This window comes from Oncorhynchus keta, unplaced genomic scaffold (assembly GCF_023373465.1).
Source record: "Oncorhynchus keta strain PuntledgeMale-10-30-2019 unplaced genomic scaffold, Oket_V2 Un_contig_26003_pilon_pilon, whole genome shotgun sequence".
NCBI classification, from domain to species: Eukaryota; Metazoa; Chordata; class Actinopteri; order Salmoniformes; family Salmonidae; genus Oncorhynchus; species Oncorhynchus keta.
The window spans coordinates 15,716-34,714 of NW_026284730.1; the positions used below are offsets into that span (position 1 = coordinate 15,716).

Genomic DNA, 18,999 nt, shown 5'->3' on the forward strand with positions numbered 1-18,999 from the left:
GAGGCAGTGATCGCTGAGATCTTGGTTGAAGACAGCAGAGGTGTATTTAGAGGGGAAGTTGGTTAGGATGATATCTATGAGGGTGCCCGTGTTTAAGGCTTTGGGGGGGTACCTGGTAGGTTCATTGATAATTTGAGTGAGATTGAGGGCATCAAGTTTAGATTGTAGGATGGGTGGGGTGTTAAGCATGTTCCAGTTTAGGTCGCCTAGCAGCACGAGCTCTGAAGATAGATGGGGGGCAATCAGTTCACATATGGTGTCCAGAGCACAGCTGGGGGCAGAGGGTGGTCTATAGCAAGCGGCAACGGTGAGAGACTTGTTTTTAGAGAGGTGGATTTTTAAAATTAGAAGTTCAAATTGTTTGGGTACAGACCTGGATAGTAGGACAGAACTCTGCAGGCTCTCTTTGCAGTAGATTGCAACACCGCCCCCTTTGGCAGTTCTATCTTGTCTGAAAATGTTGTAATTTGGAATTAAAATTTCAGAATTTTTGGTGGTCTTCCTAAGCCAGGATTCAGACACAGCTAGAACATCCGGGTTGGCAGAGTGTGCTAAAGCAGTGAATAGAACAAACTTAGGGAGGAGGCTTCTAATGTTAACATGCATGAAACCAAGGCTATTACGATTACAGAAGTCATCAAAAGAGAGCGCCTGGGGAATAGGAGTGGAGCTTGGCACTGCAGGGCCTGGATTCACCTCTACATCGCCAGAGGAACATAGGAGGAGAAGAATAAGGGTACGGCTAAAAGCAATAAGAATTGGTCGTCTAGAACGTCTGGAACAGAGAGTAAAAGGAGGTTTCTGGGGGCGATAAAATAGCATCAAGGTATAATGTACAGACAAAGGTATGGTAGGATGTGAATACAGTGGAGGTAAACCTAGGTATTGAGTGATGAAGAGAGAGATATTGTCTCTAGAAACATCATTGAAACCAGGAGATGTCATTGCATGTGTGGGTGGTGGAACTAATAAATTGGATAAGGTATAGTGAGCAGGACTAGAGGCTCTACAGTGAAATAAGCCAATAAACACTAACCAGAACAGCAATGGACAAGACATATTGACATTAAGGAGAGGCATTCTTAGTCGAGTGATCAAAAGAGTCCAGTGAGTGGAGTGGTTGGTTTGGGGGTCATGGCGATTTAGACAGCTAGCCAGGACATCGGTAGCAAGCTAGCATAGGATGGAGGTCTGTTGTTAGCCACCTCTTGCGTTCCGTCAGTAGATTAGTGGGGTTCCGTGTGGTAGAGGGGATTAGTCCAAATCACACGACAAAAAAAAAACAAAAAAAAACAAAACAAAACAAAAAACAATAGATATAGTTAGAGGCCCAAGAAGAAACATAATAATAATAAAAATAAATAAATTGTCCGATTGTCTATTCTGAGAGCAGCCGGTAAGACAGCTAACGGTTAGCAGGCCGCAGATGGGCGTTCAGGTAACGTCGCGACGGAGGAGCCAGCCGGATCTCCTTCGGGTAGATAACGTCGGCAGTCCAGTTGTGAAGGCCCGGTGGGGCTCCGCGTAGGCAGTAAGACGGGTCCGGATAGGTGACTGCAGCCCAGGAGTGATTGACGGAGCTCAGGAGTGATTGACGGAGCTGGCTAGCTCCAGAGTAATTGATGTTTGCTCCGGAATCGTTGAGAGCAGATAGACACACTGATAGCAGCTAGCTAGCTGTGAGATCCGGGAATGAATGTCCAGAGAGCAGTTGAAATCCAAGGACATGGAGAGAAAAATTGGTCCGGTATGTTCCGTTCCGCGCTGCGCCGTACAAAACTGGTGATAGATTTTCGAGCTAAAGGATAGCTGATGACCACAAACCGTGGTTAGCTGAATACTAAAGATTTGCCAGATCTGTGCCTCAATCATACAATCCTGTCTTGGAGCTCTATTCCTTCGACCTCATTGCTTATATAAACAGGTGTGTGCCTTCCCAAATCATGTCCAGTCAATTGAATTTATCACAGGTGGACTGAAATCAAGTTGCAGAAACATCAAGGATGATCAATGTTAACCGGATGCACCGGAGCTCAATGTCCAGTCTCATAGCAAAGGGTCTGAATACTTATGTAAATACGTTTATTTTATATAAAAACATGTTTTTGCTTTGTCATTATGGGGTATGGGTGTAGATTGATGAGGATTTTAAAAAATATTTTAGAGTAAGGCTGTAATATAGCACAATGTGGAAAATGTCAAGGGTCTGAATACTTTCCGAATGCACTGTATATGTTTTGTTTGTTTTTTAGTCCTCATTTGGACTAATCTTCCAAGATATTATCCATGTTATCCAAGATATCTTCCATATGTTCATGTGCAATATCTAAGACATTGGTTTTATGCAGGCTACCGTACCAAACTGTTTACTTTATTTCCCTATGACTGCAAGGCCAAGCATGACTCCAACACCATCATTAAGTTTGCTGATGATAACAGTGGAAGGCCTGATCACAGACAAAGATGATACAGCCTATAGGGAGGAGGTCAGAGACCCTGGCAGTGTGGTACCAGGACAACAACCACTCCCTCAATGTGAGCAAGACAAAGGAGATGATCTTGGACTACAGGAAAAGGAGGGGTGAACAGACCCCCATTAACATCGATGGGGCTGTAGTGGAGCGGGTCGAGAGTTAAGTTGATTGGTGTCCACATCACCAACAAACTATCAAGGTCCAAACACACAACAACAGTCAAGAAGAGGGCACGACAACACCTTTTCCCCCAGGAGACTGAAAAGATTTGGCATGAGTCCCCAGATCCTCAAAATGTTCTACAGCTGCACCATCGAAAGCATCCTGACCGGGTGCATCACCGCCTGGTATGGCAACTGCTCGGCATCTGACCATAAGGCGCTACAGAGGCTTGTGCATTCGGCCCAATACATCACTGTGGCCAAGCTTCCTGCCACAGAGGACCTATATACTAGGCGGTGTCAGAGGAAGGGCAAAAAAATAGTCCAAGACTCAAGTCACCCAAGTCATAGACTGTTCTCTTTGCTACTGCACGGTAAGCAGTACCAGAGCGTCAAGTCTAGGCCCAAAATGCTCCTTAACAGCTTCTTCCCCCAAGCCATAAGTCTGCTGAACAATTAATCAAATGGCCATCGGAGTATTTACATTGACATCCCCCCTTTGTTTTTACACTGCTGCTACTCGCTGTTTACTATCCATCTATCTATGCATAGCCACTTTACCCCCACCTACATGTACAAATTACCTCAACTAACCTATATCCCCGCACACTGACTCTGTACTGGAACCCGCTGTAATATAGCCTTGTTATTGTTATGTAATCTTGTTGTGTTACTTTTTACTTTAGTTTATTTATTTATGTATTGTTGGTTGGTTTAAGGCTTGTAAGTAAGCAAGGTCTACAGCTGTTGGATTTGGCGCATGTGTGACAAATAACATTTGATTTGACTGCTGCATGTATCATTGCCACTGTTCATCGAAGTCTCCCTTTTCTCAAATTCTGACAAAGAAAATCCCTCTTAGAAAAAAATACTAAAAGGACATTTTGGAGTAACTTTATACAGTATTCTCTTGCCCTGCATTTGAGTTATAGTTGTTTTTTTGTGATGTGGATATGACCACGCTAGTCCCTTATGCTCAACTTATTAACCATTCTGATCACGCTTTTCAATGTTTTTGAAAAAAAAGTGGAAAGTTGATTTATTTTACTTTTCATGCTGATAAAAGAAAAGCTGACAATTAGTTTAAGAAAGGACATTGAAGAGCATATTTGTTTGATACAATCAGACAATTAACATAACCATCAATACAGCAGTTGCTGTTAAAATTGTTGTTGACAGACAGGATCAAGCAGGTAACAGACACACAAGACAAGGAATGTTTCTTTGTCCAAATGTTCACAGAAATCAAATGGGAGTGAAGACAATTTTAAGATGAGCCAAAAACCTCTGGGAATTCTAATGACGAGCTCTTACCTGCGCTGTCAATCATTCACAAAATATTCTGAGACAGAAATCATTGAAGACAATTTTTTTTAATGCTATACATATTAGCTTTTCATAAATCTCCCTTCACAATATAATGCTTTCTTAAAATGACACAGTATTCTCCATTGTGAGGTCATCTGAAATGGTGCAAGCCACAAACAGGTATAACAATTGCTAGTACTATGTAGCAATGTGTACCCACACTAGGTACAATGTACAGTAGCTGCCAATGTAATTACCACATAAATGATGGCCTTAGTGACACTACATATGAAGTAGGACCAAAAGAAAGTGTTATGAATGACAGTACCCACATGGAAATAGAGAGATGCCAACAAACAATACAAATAAAATAAAAAACTATTGCAAACATTTGAACTGCTGATCATTCAAATAAACCAGTGGTTATTTGGATTCCACAATCGAAAATAATTTAGTTAAGAGTCCTTAAAGCTGAGCTCCGCTTTAGGTGAAACAGCGCCACTGGTCGCCCCCAGGTGCATTCGTTACATGTTTTGTTTATGAAGAAGAGGACATAAAATGTTTTATTACATACTCTGCTGTTCTATTGCATGTGCAATGATGTCCTAGAAAAGAAATAAAACATGTTTGAAGTAACATCTTTGTTGGACGTGGCAGTATCACCGCTACGTATTCCAGCTTTAAGGATTCTTAAGAACATGGGAATGGTGAAATACATCTAACTAGATCTAACAAAGACACAGCATTCTGTAGTGTGACAGTGTGGATAATTATTTGTTACTTATCATTGTTATCATGGTTGGTATAGTAGGACTAACCTCAAGCTTAACCAAATGTATTATGGTATTCAGCACATCAGAATTTCCGTGGTCTGTTTTCATTCATCAAAGTGCATCACGAACAGAAGGAGTAGATAGTAATGCATGTAACTCAACCTTTCTTAGAACCTAAACCTTTTGTTATCAGTTTTGATTTAAGATGTTAGTTAACAATATTGTGCTACAGCTGAGCCACTTGGGGTGCTTTAATTTCAACCTGTTACAATAGGGTATTACATTATAGAATATGTGAATTCCAAATGGTATCAGGTAGCTACAGTAGCTTTTTTTTTTTTGCAATTTGCAATTTAATGTGAAATGTGTCATAATATTGTGTGTCAAATACCTGGATACTGGAACTAGCCACTTGGACCAGGATTAATTTAGTTAACACATTATATAGAGTTGATCCCATATAATATCGATCCAGATGCCAAAAGCTAAAAGCTACGGATCAGATAGAGACATATAAAGGCATCCTATCTAGGACCGGAGCTCCTTTATCACAAGTTAAACAACATGTTAATTTGGTCCCTTATAACAACAAGCAGGAGGATATGCACTGACAGGACAAAAGTGCTGTCATTCCGAGAGCACGCCTCCATTCCACAACAGGACAGTGTGTCCAGATACTCACTGCAGTTCCACAGGAGTAGAGGCCATGGTAACATACTAATCAACTTAAATTCTAAGGGAAAATAAAGATTGGTTTTGATTACAAAGTGCAAAGTAAATAGTTTTTGTAAAATCTATTTAAAGATTTATGGGCCAAATAAGGTCATAAAAGCTGAGCAAGGCCTATTTCAAACCATAACATGCATCTGAAATACAGTTTCAGCTACATGTATGACGCGGAGCTATTATCTCAACTACCTCTAAATCACCTCTGCAGCATCTCACTCAAACCATTACCCTCCCTCTGTCTGCCTGTTCCCAAAATGGAGCAGGTGGGGGAGAGAAAGAAACTATAGGACATCATACCTCTTCTTTCACATTGAGCAAAGTAGATGCTGGAGGTGAGACCGATGAGCTACATGAGGGAAGCAGAACAACACATTACACATGAAATATGCAACAATGTCAGATGCAAATACCATTTCAAAATACGTTTGTATTTCTCCAGTTACAGTTTGCAAGCACAACTATTGTCTACATTAACCTGTTAGCTTGAAAGCTTCTCCTTCATTATTCTGTATGTGCTTTACCTGTCTGGCTTGAAATGCTCTTATAATTGATGGAAGTTTATCATTATAATACATAACAGCATACAATAATTTACTGGATCTGAACCAAACAGTCAATGAGGCTACAAATAATTTGACATTTGAGGTTGGCCTCTATGCTTAATTTGGGACAAAACAACAGCTGTGCAGTGTGTGCCCCTCTTCTTTATTTAGTCAAACTCAAGGAGGCTCTTTCAAGGTTTTACTCAGAGTTACCAGGTTACACCTGACACCAGGAAGCCACAATATCACTGAATGTAACAACTCAATCCCTTGTTTAAAGCTTTTAGTGAGAAAAAATGTATGTCTTTGACAGGTATCACAAGCGTATGACGTCAGTCATACAAGCATGGACATTGTCTGATGATCAAGATTGGTTTCAATATACTTCAAAAAAACATCTCAGCTCCTCTTCAATTATAAATAGTCAAACAACCTGAGATCAGTGACAGGGACTACTTACATTACATAAGAGCAGGATACTTTCAATAGTTCATAATTAAAGTGAACTGATCGATTTATTTCTCAGCCATCACAGGGAAGCATTATGTTTAAACAACTTGGCTTTGCAGCATGTTGAGGCCTTGCCTACCCTGACTGTATCCACTGCCACCTCGTCATCTAACATGATTTCTTCTATATAAGAATTTCATGGGGCAAAGGGGCGTGTGCAGAAAAGAGTTTCGTTTTGAACCTACCTTCCAAATTTCCTTGAAGCATTCTCAAAAAACTTGGCTTTGGAAGCAACGCTGGAGAAAGAGAAAGACAGGGATCTCATCTGTTGTGCACACAGTTTACTTGAGATGCACGTACATTATTGCCACTATCTAATTAGCTATATTTTTCCTTCTCCTTCCTTTGTACTTTTATTTTATTATGTTATGTTGTGAAGAACTTTGTTACTCATATTGAAAAGCGGTCCCAAAAAAAATGAAGTGCTTATTACTGTAAAAGAGAGCTTTTGAGATGCACCTTTGAGATGCACCAGAGTGCAAGTATTATGACTAACACTTTTCCATTTGTGCATTTTGTTGGTGTTTAGCAGGCAGAAAGAAAAAAAATCATCCTAAATATACACTGAGTATACTAAACATTGGGAACACCGTACTAATATTGAGCACCACCCATTTTGCCCTCCGAACTGCCTCAATTCGTTGGGGCATGGACTCCGCAAGGTGTCGAAAGCGTTCCACAGGGATGCTGGCCCATGTTGACTCCAATGCTTCCCACAGTTGTGCCAAGTTGGCTGGATGTCCTTTGGTTAGTGGACCATTCTTGATATACATGGGAAACTGTTGAGCTTTAAAAAAAACAGCAGTATTGCAGTTCTTGACACAAACTGGTGCACCTGACACCTACTACCATACCCTGTTCAAAGATGCTTAAATATTTGGTCTTGCCCATTCACTCTCTGAATGGCACACATACACAATCCATGTCGCAATTGTCTCTAGGCTTAATAATCCTTATTTAACCAGTCTCCTCCCCTTAATCTACACTGACTGAAGTGGATTTAACAAGTGACATCAATAAGGGATCATAGTTTTCACCCGGTTAGTCTGTCATGGAATAGCAGGTGTTCTTAACGTTTTGTATACTCAGTGTATTATGGCATCGCACTGGATACCCCTTGTAAAAACAGGAGCAGGCATGTACAGAGTACAAGACTGGTCATTGGGGAGTAGCAAATTGTAGGTTATTTTGTTGCTACAATGTGATAAATGGACACTGAAATGGGGAACACAGTGGGGAACATCTGAACACACTAGTGAAAGAGTAAAATCTTTGATCTAAATGCAGCCAATGGAATTAGTATGTTGTGAAGGGTTCAAAACGGTACATTTAATAAGAGACTTACAAGGACTGGAGAAAGACCAAAAGGAAACTCAAGGCTAAACACAGCATTTTGTGATTGTTCTCTTGATTAAGATTTTAATCAGTCTGGATGGAATGTCTGGGTCTGGCTGAGTTCTAAGGTCTACTCACTACGACGCCGGGGTGTCCTCGCTGGGGGTTGCAGTGGGGCACTTGTGGGGTGCAGGGTATCGGCTAGGGGGGTCAGGGGGTCTGGTTGGAGGTCTGCAGATGGCAGGCTTCTCAGCTGGAGACCTCGTTTTGATCACACCGTCATTTTCTGCTGCAATGCAAGGAACGAAAACCTTAGCTTCCATAACAGAACCAAGAGCTAACACAATGAAATCCACTTTCAACCTTCTTTCTCATTGAACATGAAATCAGTACCACAGAGCAGCTATGGTAAAAAATAATAAAATGCAGTCTAAAATTCATAGCATGTTTGTATAGGCTACAGGTTGTTCCGCTACCTTCTCGAATGACCGCAACACTTCGAGGTGGTCTTCTGCCTTGGAAGGACTGCGCTCGGTTCACAGTGACTCCCATCTCTCCATTGGCAGTTGCATCTGGCCTCTGACCTCCATCCGGTAGCTTAGCAACCAGTTTGACAACGTTAGAGTCTGAGTGTCTGTCCTGGCGGATGGATGGCCTAGGCAGGAGGGCCTGCCTCTGAGGAGGTTCCCGAGGGAGCCGTGGAGGGGCAGTTATGGGTTTGGTCCTTTGGAGAGGTGTAGGGCTCGTTGGGGTGTCCCTGCCAGCCTCCACTCCCTCTGGTCTGCTACCATTCTGATCATCTGTGAGACAAACAGGAAAATTTTCAAATCAACATACAAAGAGAGTACACATTCAGCCCAGGCATATCCCTGGTTTACCTTCTTGTAGTTGGGTTTAGTGCAGAGGTTGTCGTTTTAACGGATTTTGAACTTGATATCATTACTTCTCCTGAGCTCCTACCTACCATGAGTAGTATACTTCTACTTACAGAATGTCATGTCTATACATGTAGTATGAGTGATCATAGCATATTTTAATAGCATACCTATTAGAAAATTAATAATTAAAACCAATAATTTTTTAAAAAATGAATGAAACATTCTTTATATGATTTTATATGTTTATATGGATCCTATTAGCTTTTTCAGAAACCTCTGCTACTCTTCCTGGGGTTCCTAGAGTATTATAAAAGCAAGTCTAATGTTGGCATTTGGGAGGATGCATTTAACAATGGCAGAAAGCACAAACCCTTTACAGTTAAATACATTTGTGGATTAATAGTCTGAGCTGGAGAAAAATATGGTTTTATGGAAAGTGAATTGTGTATAACAATGATCTATTAATCTAGGAGAATAAAAAGTCAGACTACTAGGTTGCATTCTTTCATCTAGAGTCGTGATGTTGGCCAGGTTTCCAGTGGTACATACACTATTCAAATGCTGCGAGGGATTTAGACAGGTGGTAGTTTGTCGTCAAGCAAATCGGAGCTGGTTATTTGGTAACTCCAAGCGGGAACCAAGAAGAGTGATAAATAAAATACCACACAATGAGGGGAGGACACGCTGCAAGTGTTCCACATCTTTCCATACCACAGTAAATGAAAGGCATGACTCACACAGACATTTAACACAAAGTTACAAGAGATAGAAATGACATGATTTAGCCTGAAGCAATAACTTCCATTCAGTGAGCACGGCCTAAGCAAGACCTCCAATTGCCTTTCTTTAAGCACAGTTAACAAAAACAATTAATGGTTCAACTTGGCTGAGGAGGTTGTAGTAAGCCAACATCTGGATATGCCATTGGCCACTATGCAACAAATGTAATGCTTATTGTTTCCGAATCAACAAAATGGTTTGATAAAACGCCGAAACGCCAAAAGGCTTGCGATTAATGTAAAAATCAAACATTTAGAAAGAAAAGTAAAAGCACTATTCTATTTTAGCAATTCACAACGAGTACAAGATTCACACTTGCAGTAATACAGTGCCCAGAATAAACAGCCACCTACTGTATAAAATCACCTTACCCATACCAAGTGTACACTGTAATAATCCTAATATAATTATTTGCATTCACAGGACAAGGGATGGTAATGATAATAATGGTGATGGTGATAATGAGGATGATGATTAAACCAGAGGCTGATAATTACTCTCAATGTTCTGGAGCTGGCCATAATTAACTGCTGGGTAGACGCGAGGCGTGCGCTTGGAGATGGTGATTGGTTGCCGTTTCCTTGGGGTAATCCTTGGAGGCGGCATGGGTGGGGCTGTGGAACTCTCCTCTGGCGCAGTGCAGAAGATCTGTAATCACCCCAGCACGTCCAAAATGACTTACATTATATATTATATAGACATTCAACTTGAGAATATGCATTTAATAAAATCGTGAATGTAGTGTACCATGGAATACTTGAATGTTTATGATGCCACAGTGCATTAAATAACATTCACATGACCCTTGAGCTCTTTGCAAAGGAGGAAAGGTAATGACATTTTTCCAATTCACCTTGGTGTAGTCCTCGATTAGAATCTCAACAACAATGTTCTGGAACTTTATATCCAACATGGCTGCCACAGTCTCTTCCTCTGCCCTCATGAGGGTGGGGCCAAAGATCACACCCATGTTGGAGGGAGTCATCAGGTTGTCTCCACTGTTGCTGCAGACACTGCCAACAGGAATCCAGATGGGTTCGTAAACAACATAATTCTCTCAAGACAGGTCAAACAAGAACAAACACCTCTAAAATAGGGGATAGGGAAGTTAATGCCAGTTAATGTAAATTTATAAATTGCACAACTACTATTAATGCATTAAATAAAATTATTATTTTAGGAAGATTGGACAGCTATTACACTATGCATAGATGCATGAGTCTCAGTCAGATACTTTACCCATCTGAACAGATGCCACTTAATCCCTTCACTGACGCACATGCAACACAACACCACAAATGCAATTACAAAACAAGAAAAGGCCTAAATAAGCATAACTTGAAGTTATACATCAGTTAGGAGGCACACAGAGACTGAAGCACAACAGTGGCATGTCATATCAGGTTAGCTCTTACTTCACCAGGTGTTCGATCAGTAGGCTTAACATTTCTCGATTCTTCTCTGGGAGTTTGTATGTCAGGGAGTGGATTGCACCCAGTCGATCATCTAGACTATCTGATTCTAAGAAACAAGATACATTTCTTTTTACATGAGCAACAACTGACATATTGTCCATAAGTTAGATTGAGACCTATTATATTAAGAGCAATGTGAATGTATTCGTTGGTAATTAACACAATCCATTACACACACAACCAGTCAAACATTTGGACACACCTACTTATTCCAGGGTTTTTCTTTATTTTTTACTATTTCTACATTGTAGAATAATAGTGAAGACATTGAGAACTATGAAATAACACATATGGAATCATGTAGTAATCAAAAAGTGTTACACAAGTCAAAATCTATTTTATATTTGAGATTCTTCAAATAGCCACCCTTTGCCTTGACAGCTTTGCACACACTTGGCATTCTCTCAACCAGCTTCATGAAGTAGTCACCTGGATTGCATTTCACTTAAAAGGTGTGCCTGGTTAAAAGTTAATTTGTGGAATGTCTTTCCTTCTCAATGCGTTTTAGCCAATCAGTTGTATTATAACAAGGAAGTGGGAGTAGTATACATAAGATACCCCTATTTTGTAAAAGACCAAGTCCATATTATGGCAATAACAGCTCAAATAAGCAAAGAGAAACGACAGTCCATCATTACTTTAAGACATGAAGGTCAGTCAATACGGAAAATGTCAAGAACTTTGAAAGTTTCTTCAAGAGCAGTCGCAAAAACCATCAAGCGCTATGATGAAACTGGCTCTCACGTGGACCGCCACAGGAAAGGAAGACCCAGAGTTACCTCTGCTGCAGAGGATAAGTTCATTGGAGTTACCAGCCTCAGAAATTGCAACCCAAATAAATGCTTCAGAGTTCAAGTAACAGACATCTCAACATCAACTGTTCAGAGGAGGCTATGTGAATTAGGCCTTCATGGTCAAATTGTTGCAAAGAATCCACTACTAAAAAGGACACCAATAAGAAGAAGACTAGCTTAGGCCAAGAAACACGAGCAATGTTCTTGGTCTGGAGTCCAAGGACAATGACAATGACCCAACACACCTCCAGGACAATGACCCAACACACCTCCAGGCTGTGTACAGTATGGGCTATTTTACCAAGAAGGAGAATGATGGAGTGCTGCATCAGATGACCTGGCCTCCACAATCCCCGACCTCAACCAAATTGAGATGGTTTGGGATGAGTCGGACCACAAAGTGAAGGAAAAGCAGCCAACAAGCGCTCTGCGTATGTGGGAAGTCCTTCAAGACTGTTGGAAAAGCATTCCAGGTGAAGCTGGTTGAGAGAATGCCAAGTGTGTGCAAAGCTGCCATCAATATAAAATATATTTTGATTTGGTTAACACTTTTTTGGTTTATATGCATAGACATTGTGCATGAGAAAGTTCATCAGCAAAGCCTAATCCTCATCCCAGTCAAAACATTTCAGGTGTCCAATTGCACACCTGCTGCTACATTGCGGTTAATGTGAACCTCAAGAAGTTAAAAGATCGGGCTCCTGGGGCATGGGAGCTTATCTCAGTTAAGAGGTTTAGAACTGGTGTATAACATGCTTTTACCATTTAATTATGGCATGTTCAAACGCAATATGGAGTTTTGCACACCCACTATGATACTGTGGATCCAGTCTGTGGAGAAACGGACCAAAATAAAATTACATTAGGAGGCAAGGGACTAGGATCCCTCGCAGGAGAACTGAATAAGATATCCAGAGGTAGGAACTTTAATTGACTGGATCTAATAAAAGAAAATGCCTGATGCTATTATATCCTTTTTCTTTGTTATTGCTTTTTTCACAGGGAACACACAGATAGTGTATTTTTATTTTTTTAAATGTATAAAGAAAATAAATAGGGATTTTACTTAAAATGTACTGTACTGAACAGAGAGAATGTTTTTTCCCCCTTCCCTTTTATAGCTGTAACCCAGCCTGTTGAACTTGAGAGTGAACTCAGTCTGATGGAGAACAAATGCACAATTAACTGTAGAAAGAGCACTTGGAATACATAAAACAAGATGTGGAAGTAAACCACCTGTTTCTCAGCTCCCAAAGCCAACCTTAAATGTAATTTTACATTTTAGTCATATCCAGAGTGACAGTAGTGAGCGCATACATTTTTATATTTTATTCGTACTGGTCCCCCGTGGTAATCGAACCCACAACAAGCACTGCTCTACTAACTGAGCTACACGTTACTTCTAATGACTTGTACGATATCCAAACAGTGTTTGACAAAGACATGCCCTCGCATGAGAAGGAAATGTAAATGTGCCATGAGACTATCCTAAAGATCTAGAAATCTGACCTACTACTGTACATGTTCTGATAACAGAAATCCATCAGTTTAGTGGACTGGTGCAGCTTTTCTTTTTAAAGTGTGTAAGCAAATAAAGTGTGGATCTTGAAGTGGGTCTGAGTAATTGTTTCTCCAAGTCATTGTCTTTATATATCAGTGTGAAAACACATCTTACTTGCTGCTAAGATGAGGTCCCTGTTGAGACCGTAGGTCATCAGAGGCTCTGTTAAACTCCTGTGGATGAACACACGCGATCAGGTAAACAAGTACAGTACAAATACTCCACCACTCACGTCATACCCTAAAACAGCCTTTTTAATAACTGCTACTGAATTGTTGCTCATGCACTTTGAGCATCAACAAGTGCTACAGTACTCATTCCGAATTAATTTAAGAGTCCACTGACAAAGGTCTCCTTATCAAAATGTTCCTTCCTAGTCTGAAATTAGACTTAACAATGCAGTGTTAAGGCATGAGTGACCAAAGGCCTAATGTAAGCCTTCAAGCAGCTGCCTGGCCTCCTCAAAGTGTGGGGAGACAACCTGTGAGTAAATCATTATGAGGGGTATTGGGGGAGGATAAAAACCTGGCCTTGAAGACAAGAGGCCTTGAAGACAAGAGGCCTTGTCACTGAGCACTTTAAGCAGCAAACAATTATACTAGGCTCATGGAGCAGAGAGAAACCTCTCATCCTTTGCCAGCATAGATGATTACAACTTTAATATGTAGTATATCTAATCACAGCACATAACTTATTTCAAAACATGGCATTATATTTTCTCATAAAACATAGAATATACAGTCTGGAAATGGCAGAGCGCTGTTTTGCCCTCTTTAAATGTCTCTCATTTAGAAGCTGAGTGCTAATTGGCATCAGACAAAGCTTGGTCTAACATCATTCTATAGAACATGTTGTTCCAGAGCAACTGGCTCTTGTATGTCACCTGCTAGATGATTTAAGACAGAGGTGTCAAACTCATTTCATGGAGGGCTTAGTGTCTGCGGGTTTTGGTTTTTTTCCTTTCAATTAAGACCTAGACAACCAGCTGAGGGGAGTTTTCCACTAATTAGTGACCTTAATTCATCAATCAAGAATAAAGGAGGAGCCCACAGACACTCGGCCCTCCGTGGAATGAGTTTGACAAGATTTAATAGGACGGGAACACACCGGAGATAAAACTTCATGGCACTTGTGATGGTTTTAATGTCCCAGTCGCTGCTGTGGAAATCCACATCCCCTGGGCATTTCTGGTCTACAGGAAGAGGAGAAAGACGATTAAAAACAAACAAGAAAACACAATTCTGAAGAGTGACAGGTTAAACTCAAATAAAGCATACTATTTACATACTAATAGCAAACAAACCTGACAAAACACCTTGCAGCCCTCCCAAAACAAATAAACAGCAAATCAGTTACAATTTCCCAAAAATAAGGATAAATGCTTTAATTAGAAACACTATTCATAACAATTTTAAACAATTCTACAAAAATCTGAATTAAACAGTTGGACTGATCCTACAGCCTTCTTAGACTCAATAACTTTGAAACAATCAGCAGCAGGAAGAAAAATATTAAAAATGTAACTCCCCCAAGAAGAAATATTAGACACTTAAAACATTAGCACGGAGAAAAGCACAATGGGCATCTTTCACATGTCATTTAATTTGATATTCGGGGACAAAGTAGTGCCCCTGTTTACTCAAATGACAACACACGTCACTCAATTCAGCGCTTCTGAGTTTCATGTATCAAACAGTTATTTCAGTTATATTAAAACCAGGAAAATATGGAGTCCCATCAGATTACAGACCCATAAATGTAATAAATTGTGACAAAATAATAACAATAGTCATAAGCAACAGAATGGCAGAAGTATTACCAGACTTGATACATATTAAGCCAACATGGTTTATTAGAAATATAGACTTTCAAATGAAAATATGTTTCAGTATAATACAGTACTCAATACAGTAAAAAACAAGATGTATCAATAATGGCTGTTGATAGCGAAAAGGCTTTTCACCGTCGAGTGGCCTTTTCCATTCAAAACTTTGGAAGCCTTCAACTTTCCACCTGAAATAATACATTTCATAAAAATATCCTGTATTGTCTAGTGTTGTGGCGTTGTTGGCATGCATCCCACTTTTTTTCTCTCTGCTCCAAGAGCCCCCCCCCCAAGAATTACATGTTAAAAATCACCACTGGGTACGAGACCTGGATGTCCTCTCTCCCCCCTCATGTTTGCACTGACAATACGTGAAAATAGTCTGGGATTAGCATGTGCATCTCCCATATGTAACCATGGTTCCTCTTTAGTGCATTTAACAATATGTCGCAAGTAAAAGCCTTTGGTGACGAGTTGATACAATCGCAGGATATAAAATGAACGTGAAAATGTCATTTTTTATGGCAATAGGAAAAATACAACTTAATTTATGATCTACAGCAATCCTTTAAGTGAACCACAAAAATAGTAAATACTTAGGATATTTAAGTGATAATAAAACAAATATATTAAGATACAGTTATCCTAGATCTAATTCAATTGAACAATCTTCCCATAAATTTAACAGGTAGAATAAACCTCTTTAGAATGGCCTGGCTCCAAAAGTTTGATGTTTATTCTCAGTAATACCAATTACCCCACTAAACCACAGCCTTGGACTAGTAACCGGAAGGTTGCAAGATCAAACCCCCGAGCTGACAAGGTACAAATCTGTCGTTCTCCCCCTGAACAGGCAGTTAAACCCACTGTTCCTAGGCCGTCAGTGGAAATAATAATTTGTTCTTAACTGACTTGCCTAGTTAAATACAGTGGGGAGAACAAGTATTTGATAACCTGCAAAATCGGTAGTGTTTCCTACTTACAAAGCATGTAGAGGTCTGTAATTTGTATCATAGGTACACTTCAACTGTGAGAGACAGAATCTAAAACAAAAATCCAGAAAATCACATTGCAAATGAATTACTTAAAAATCATACAATGTGATTTTCTGCATTTTTGTTTTAGATTCCATCTCTCACAGTTTAAGTGTACTGTTGATAAAAACTACAGACCTCTACATGCTTTGTAAGCCGGAAAACCTGCAAAAACGGCAGTGTGTCAAATACTTGTTCTCCCCACTGTAGGTAAAATAAAAATAAAAAGACATTCTTTAAATGGAGGGTGGTTTTAACCTTCTAGATTTGGAATTTGATCAACTCGTCATCCAGGGCTTTTACTCGTATTGTTAAATGCACTAAAGAGGTGGTTACATATGGTTACATATTGAAGATGCACATGCTCATCCCCAGACTATTTGTTTAAAAAACAATATTTATATATAAAAATAAAAAAAATAACTGGAAAAAAATTCTAAAATATTACTAAATTAAAAAAAAAATATTAAAAAATTAAGCAGAAATGGCAAACCTTTTTTCCCCCACAGGGGCCCTTGCAAACACGTCTGATTAGTGTTCTTTTTTCCCCCCACAGGGGCCCTTGCAAACACGTCTGATTAGTGTTATTTTTTCCCCCACAGGGGCCCTTGCAAACACGTCTGATTAGTGTTCTTTTTCCCCCAAAGGGGCCCTTGCAAACACGTCTGATTAGTGTTCTTTTTTCCCCCACAGGGGCCCTTGCAAACACGTCTGATTAGTGTTCTTTTTTCCCCCACAGGGGCCCTTGCAAACACGTCTGATTAGTGTTATTTTTTCCCCACAGGGGCCCTTGCAAACACGTCTGATTAGTGTTCTTTTTTCCCCACAGGGGCCCTTGAAAACACGTCTGATTAGTGTTCTTTTTTCCTTCAGGTCACACTGGCAAGTTATCACAGTAGGTGCAGCCAGTTGAAATATCTGACTATATTGGTGAATTAAAGTACTCAATCTTAAAATGCAAGTAAATATAAAATGCCAGTGTCTTTTGCACTATTTCCACAACAATAAAACTATTATGGAGGGTTGGATACAAGATTATGATATGGATACAATATTATGATAAATTAAGCCTTTGCAGTAGCGCATAGTGATATCTACATTAATATTGGGAAAAATAAATGTTATATCCGGTCACAGTCATCTGCCTTAGGGGCAAGGGAATTACTTATAAACTACTTAATAAATATGCATTTGGTGCTTTTTAATATTGCTTCAAAATCTGCTGTGTGTTTGCCTGGCAACCCAAAATACTTGCTCTGTCCAAACGCTACGCCACACCCACGGACGTTACTTTGTTCTCCGCAATGAGTCTGGATCAGTGTAGCTCCCCGACAACTTCTAGAATACAAACACATTCTAACCGTTCTGATAGGTCCAAGAAAAACTGCCGAGTTAGGCCAGAGTCAGAACACACATGGGTAAAGCAGATTTTTAAAAATGTGTCATTGGCTTTGATACTCTGATTAGTTAGAAATTATCCAATCACTGAGGTCTTTGTTTTGCACAACAACCGTCTCAGAATGATGTAAAAAAAAAAGTTTTAAAGCAGAATAATTCAGTTTGAGTTCTCAGGCAAACTGTGTGTGCCAGTAAAACAGGGAAATGTAACAGTTTAATCTCTGTATTGTGCTTCAAACAGCCCCTCTGCATGAAACATTCTTCAATCCCATCTATCTATCTATCCATCCATCTATCCATCTATCTATCCATCTATTGAGGGAGAGAGAGAGAAAACATGTTGACTGGGTAATTTCCTCACCAAAGAAAGCATTTAAAAGCTTCTGCACTTGGATGTTACTGCCAACAGTTCTGTATACTCCTTCTTGTGTGAGTCCTGTAAAAGAGAGAAGGAGAGAGTGGGTGGGGTTTGGGTAAAAGGAAAGAAAAGGGGGAGTTTCCTCCAGAGAAATTCAGAGCAGTGGAAATGTACAGGCTGTTCCTCAGTGCAGGCCTGTATCAACTGGAGTGAAAATAAGGACGTAGCAGACAACGCCTTCACAATGCTAGCCTACTTCCCAGCCTCTTCGAAATGAATGATTTGCTTCACTGCTCCAGTGGATGGCTGGAGTTTGTTATTATACGAGGCCTGTATATCTTACTGGTTGTGAAAGATAAGAGGATAATTTAATGTATGCCATTTAGCAGACACTTTTATCTAAAGAGACTTACAATCATGCGTTAATACATTTAATGCATGGTTGGCCCCGGGAATCGAACCCACAATCCTGGCTTTGCAAGCGCCATGTTCGACCACCTAAACCATACAGGACCATACAAAATCAAAGTGCCGGTGCCTCACCAAACTCGTAAATAAATTGGACGAGTGAATTAGGGAGGGCTGAAGTGAGAAAGCCTATGGAATCTAAAGAATTTGAGCTGCTTGAGAGATAGGAGAAGTTGAATGTGCCCACACATTTAACAGTTTTCTGATGCCACATGGTAATATACTCTCTCTCTGGAGTAATACTTTTGTTGCCTACATAGTGGTATGATTCTTAAAAAACTACGTATAGTACTAGTGCGTTGTTATTAAGTTATATTGCTGTAAACAAAGTAAAACAGCAAATGTAGTATGGACTGAAGTGCTCTTCTATAAAGACATTTATTGTGGTGAGCTAAATGGCAAAGTTAGTCATAATGGACGTCATAATGCAGCCGGTGTTTTTATTTACTGCTGCCCTCTGGTGAGAAAGTTCATTTAGGATAGCAGTGAGGCTTCAGAGTCCATTTCAAACAACTCATCTCTGCCCTCTAACGGGCAATATAGAAAACTGACTAGACTATGACGAAACTGGCAGGATATCTGATAGGCGGCATACA

General features: G+C 40.0%; 1 protein-coding gene across 2 annotated transcripts in view; it reads right to left on the minus strand.

Moving 5' to 3' along the window:
* Positions 1-3,989: 3,989 nt before the first annotated feature.
* Positions 3,990-18,999, minus strand: part of LOC118391327 (oligophrenin-1-like) — a 51,014-nt gene continuing 36,004 nt past the window's right edge. Inside the window, exons 14-24 of one of the 2 annotated variants that reach the window (XM_035782609.2) lie at positions 17,939-18,013; positions 14,428-14,512; positions 13,435-13,493; positions 10,906-11,011; positions 10,344-10,503; positions 9,988-10,138; positions 8,309-8,632; positions 7,971-8,118; positions 6,683-6,733; positions 5,743-5,791; positions 3,990-5,449 (exon numbers count right to left, since the gene is read on the minus strand). In XM_035782609.2, the coding sequence (XP_035638502.1) occupies positions 5,438-5,449; positions 5,743-5,791; positions 6,683-6,733; positions 7,971-8,118; positions 8,309-8,632; positions 9,988-10,138; positions 10,344-10,503; positions 10,906-11,011; positions 13,435-13,493; positions 14,428-14,512; positions 17,939-18,013 (1,220 nt within the window). In that variant the 3' untranslated portion in view covers positions 3,990-5,437. Of the gene's footprint in view, positions 5,450-5,742; positions 5,792-6,682; positions 6,734-7,970; positions 8,122-8,308; positions 8,633-9,987; positions 10,139-10,343; positions 10,504-10,905; positions 11,012-13,434; positions 13,494-14,427; positions 14,513-17,938; positions 18,014-18,999 lie in introns of both variants that reach the window. The other variant, XM_035782608.2, reaches the window with a different exon arrangement.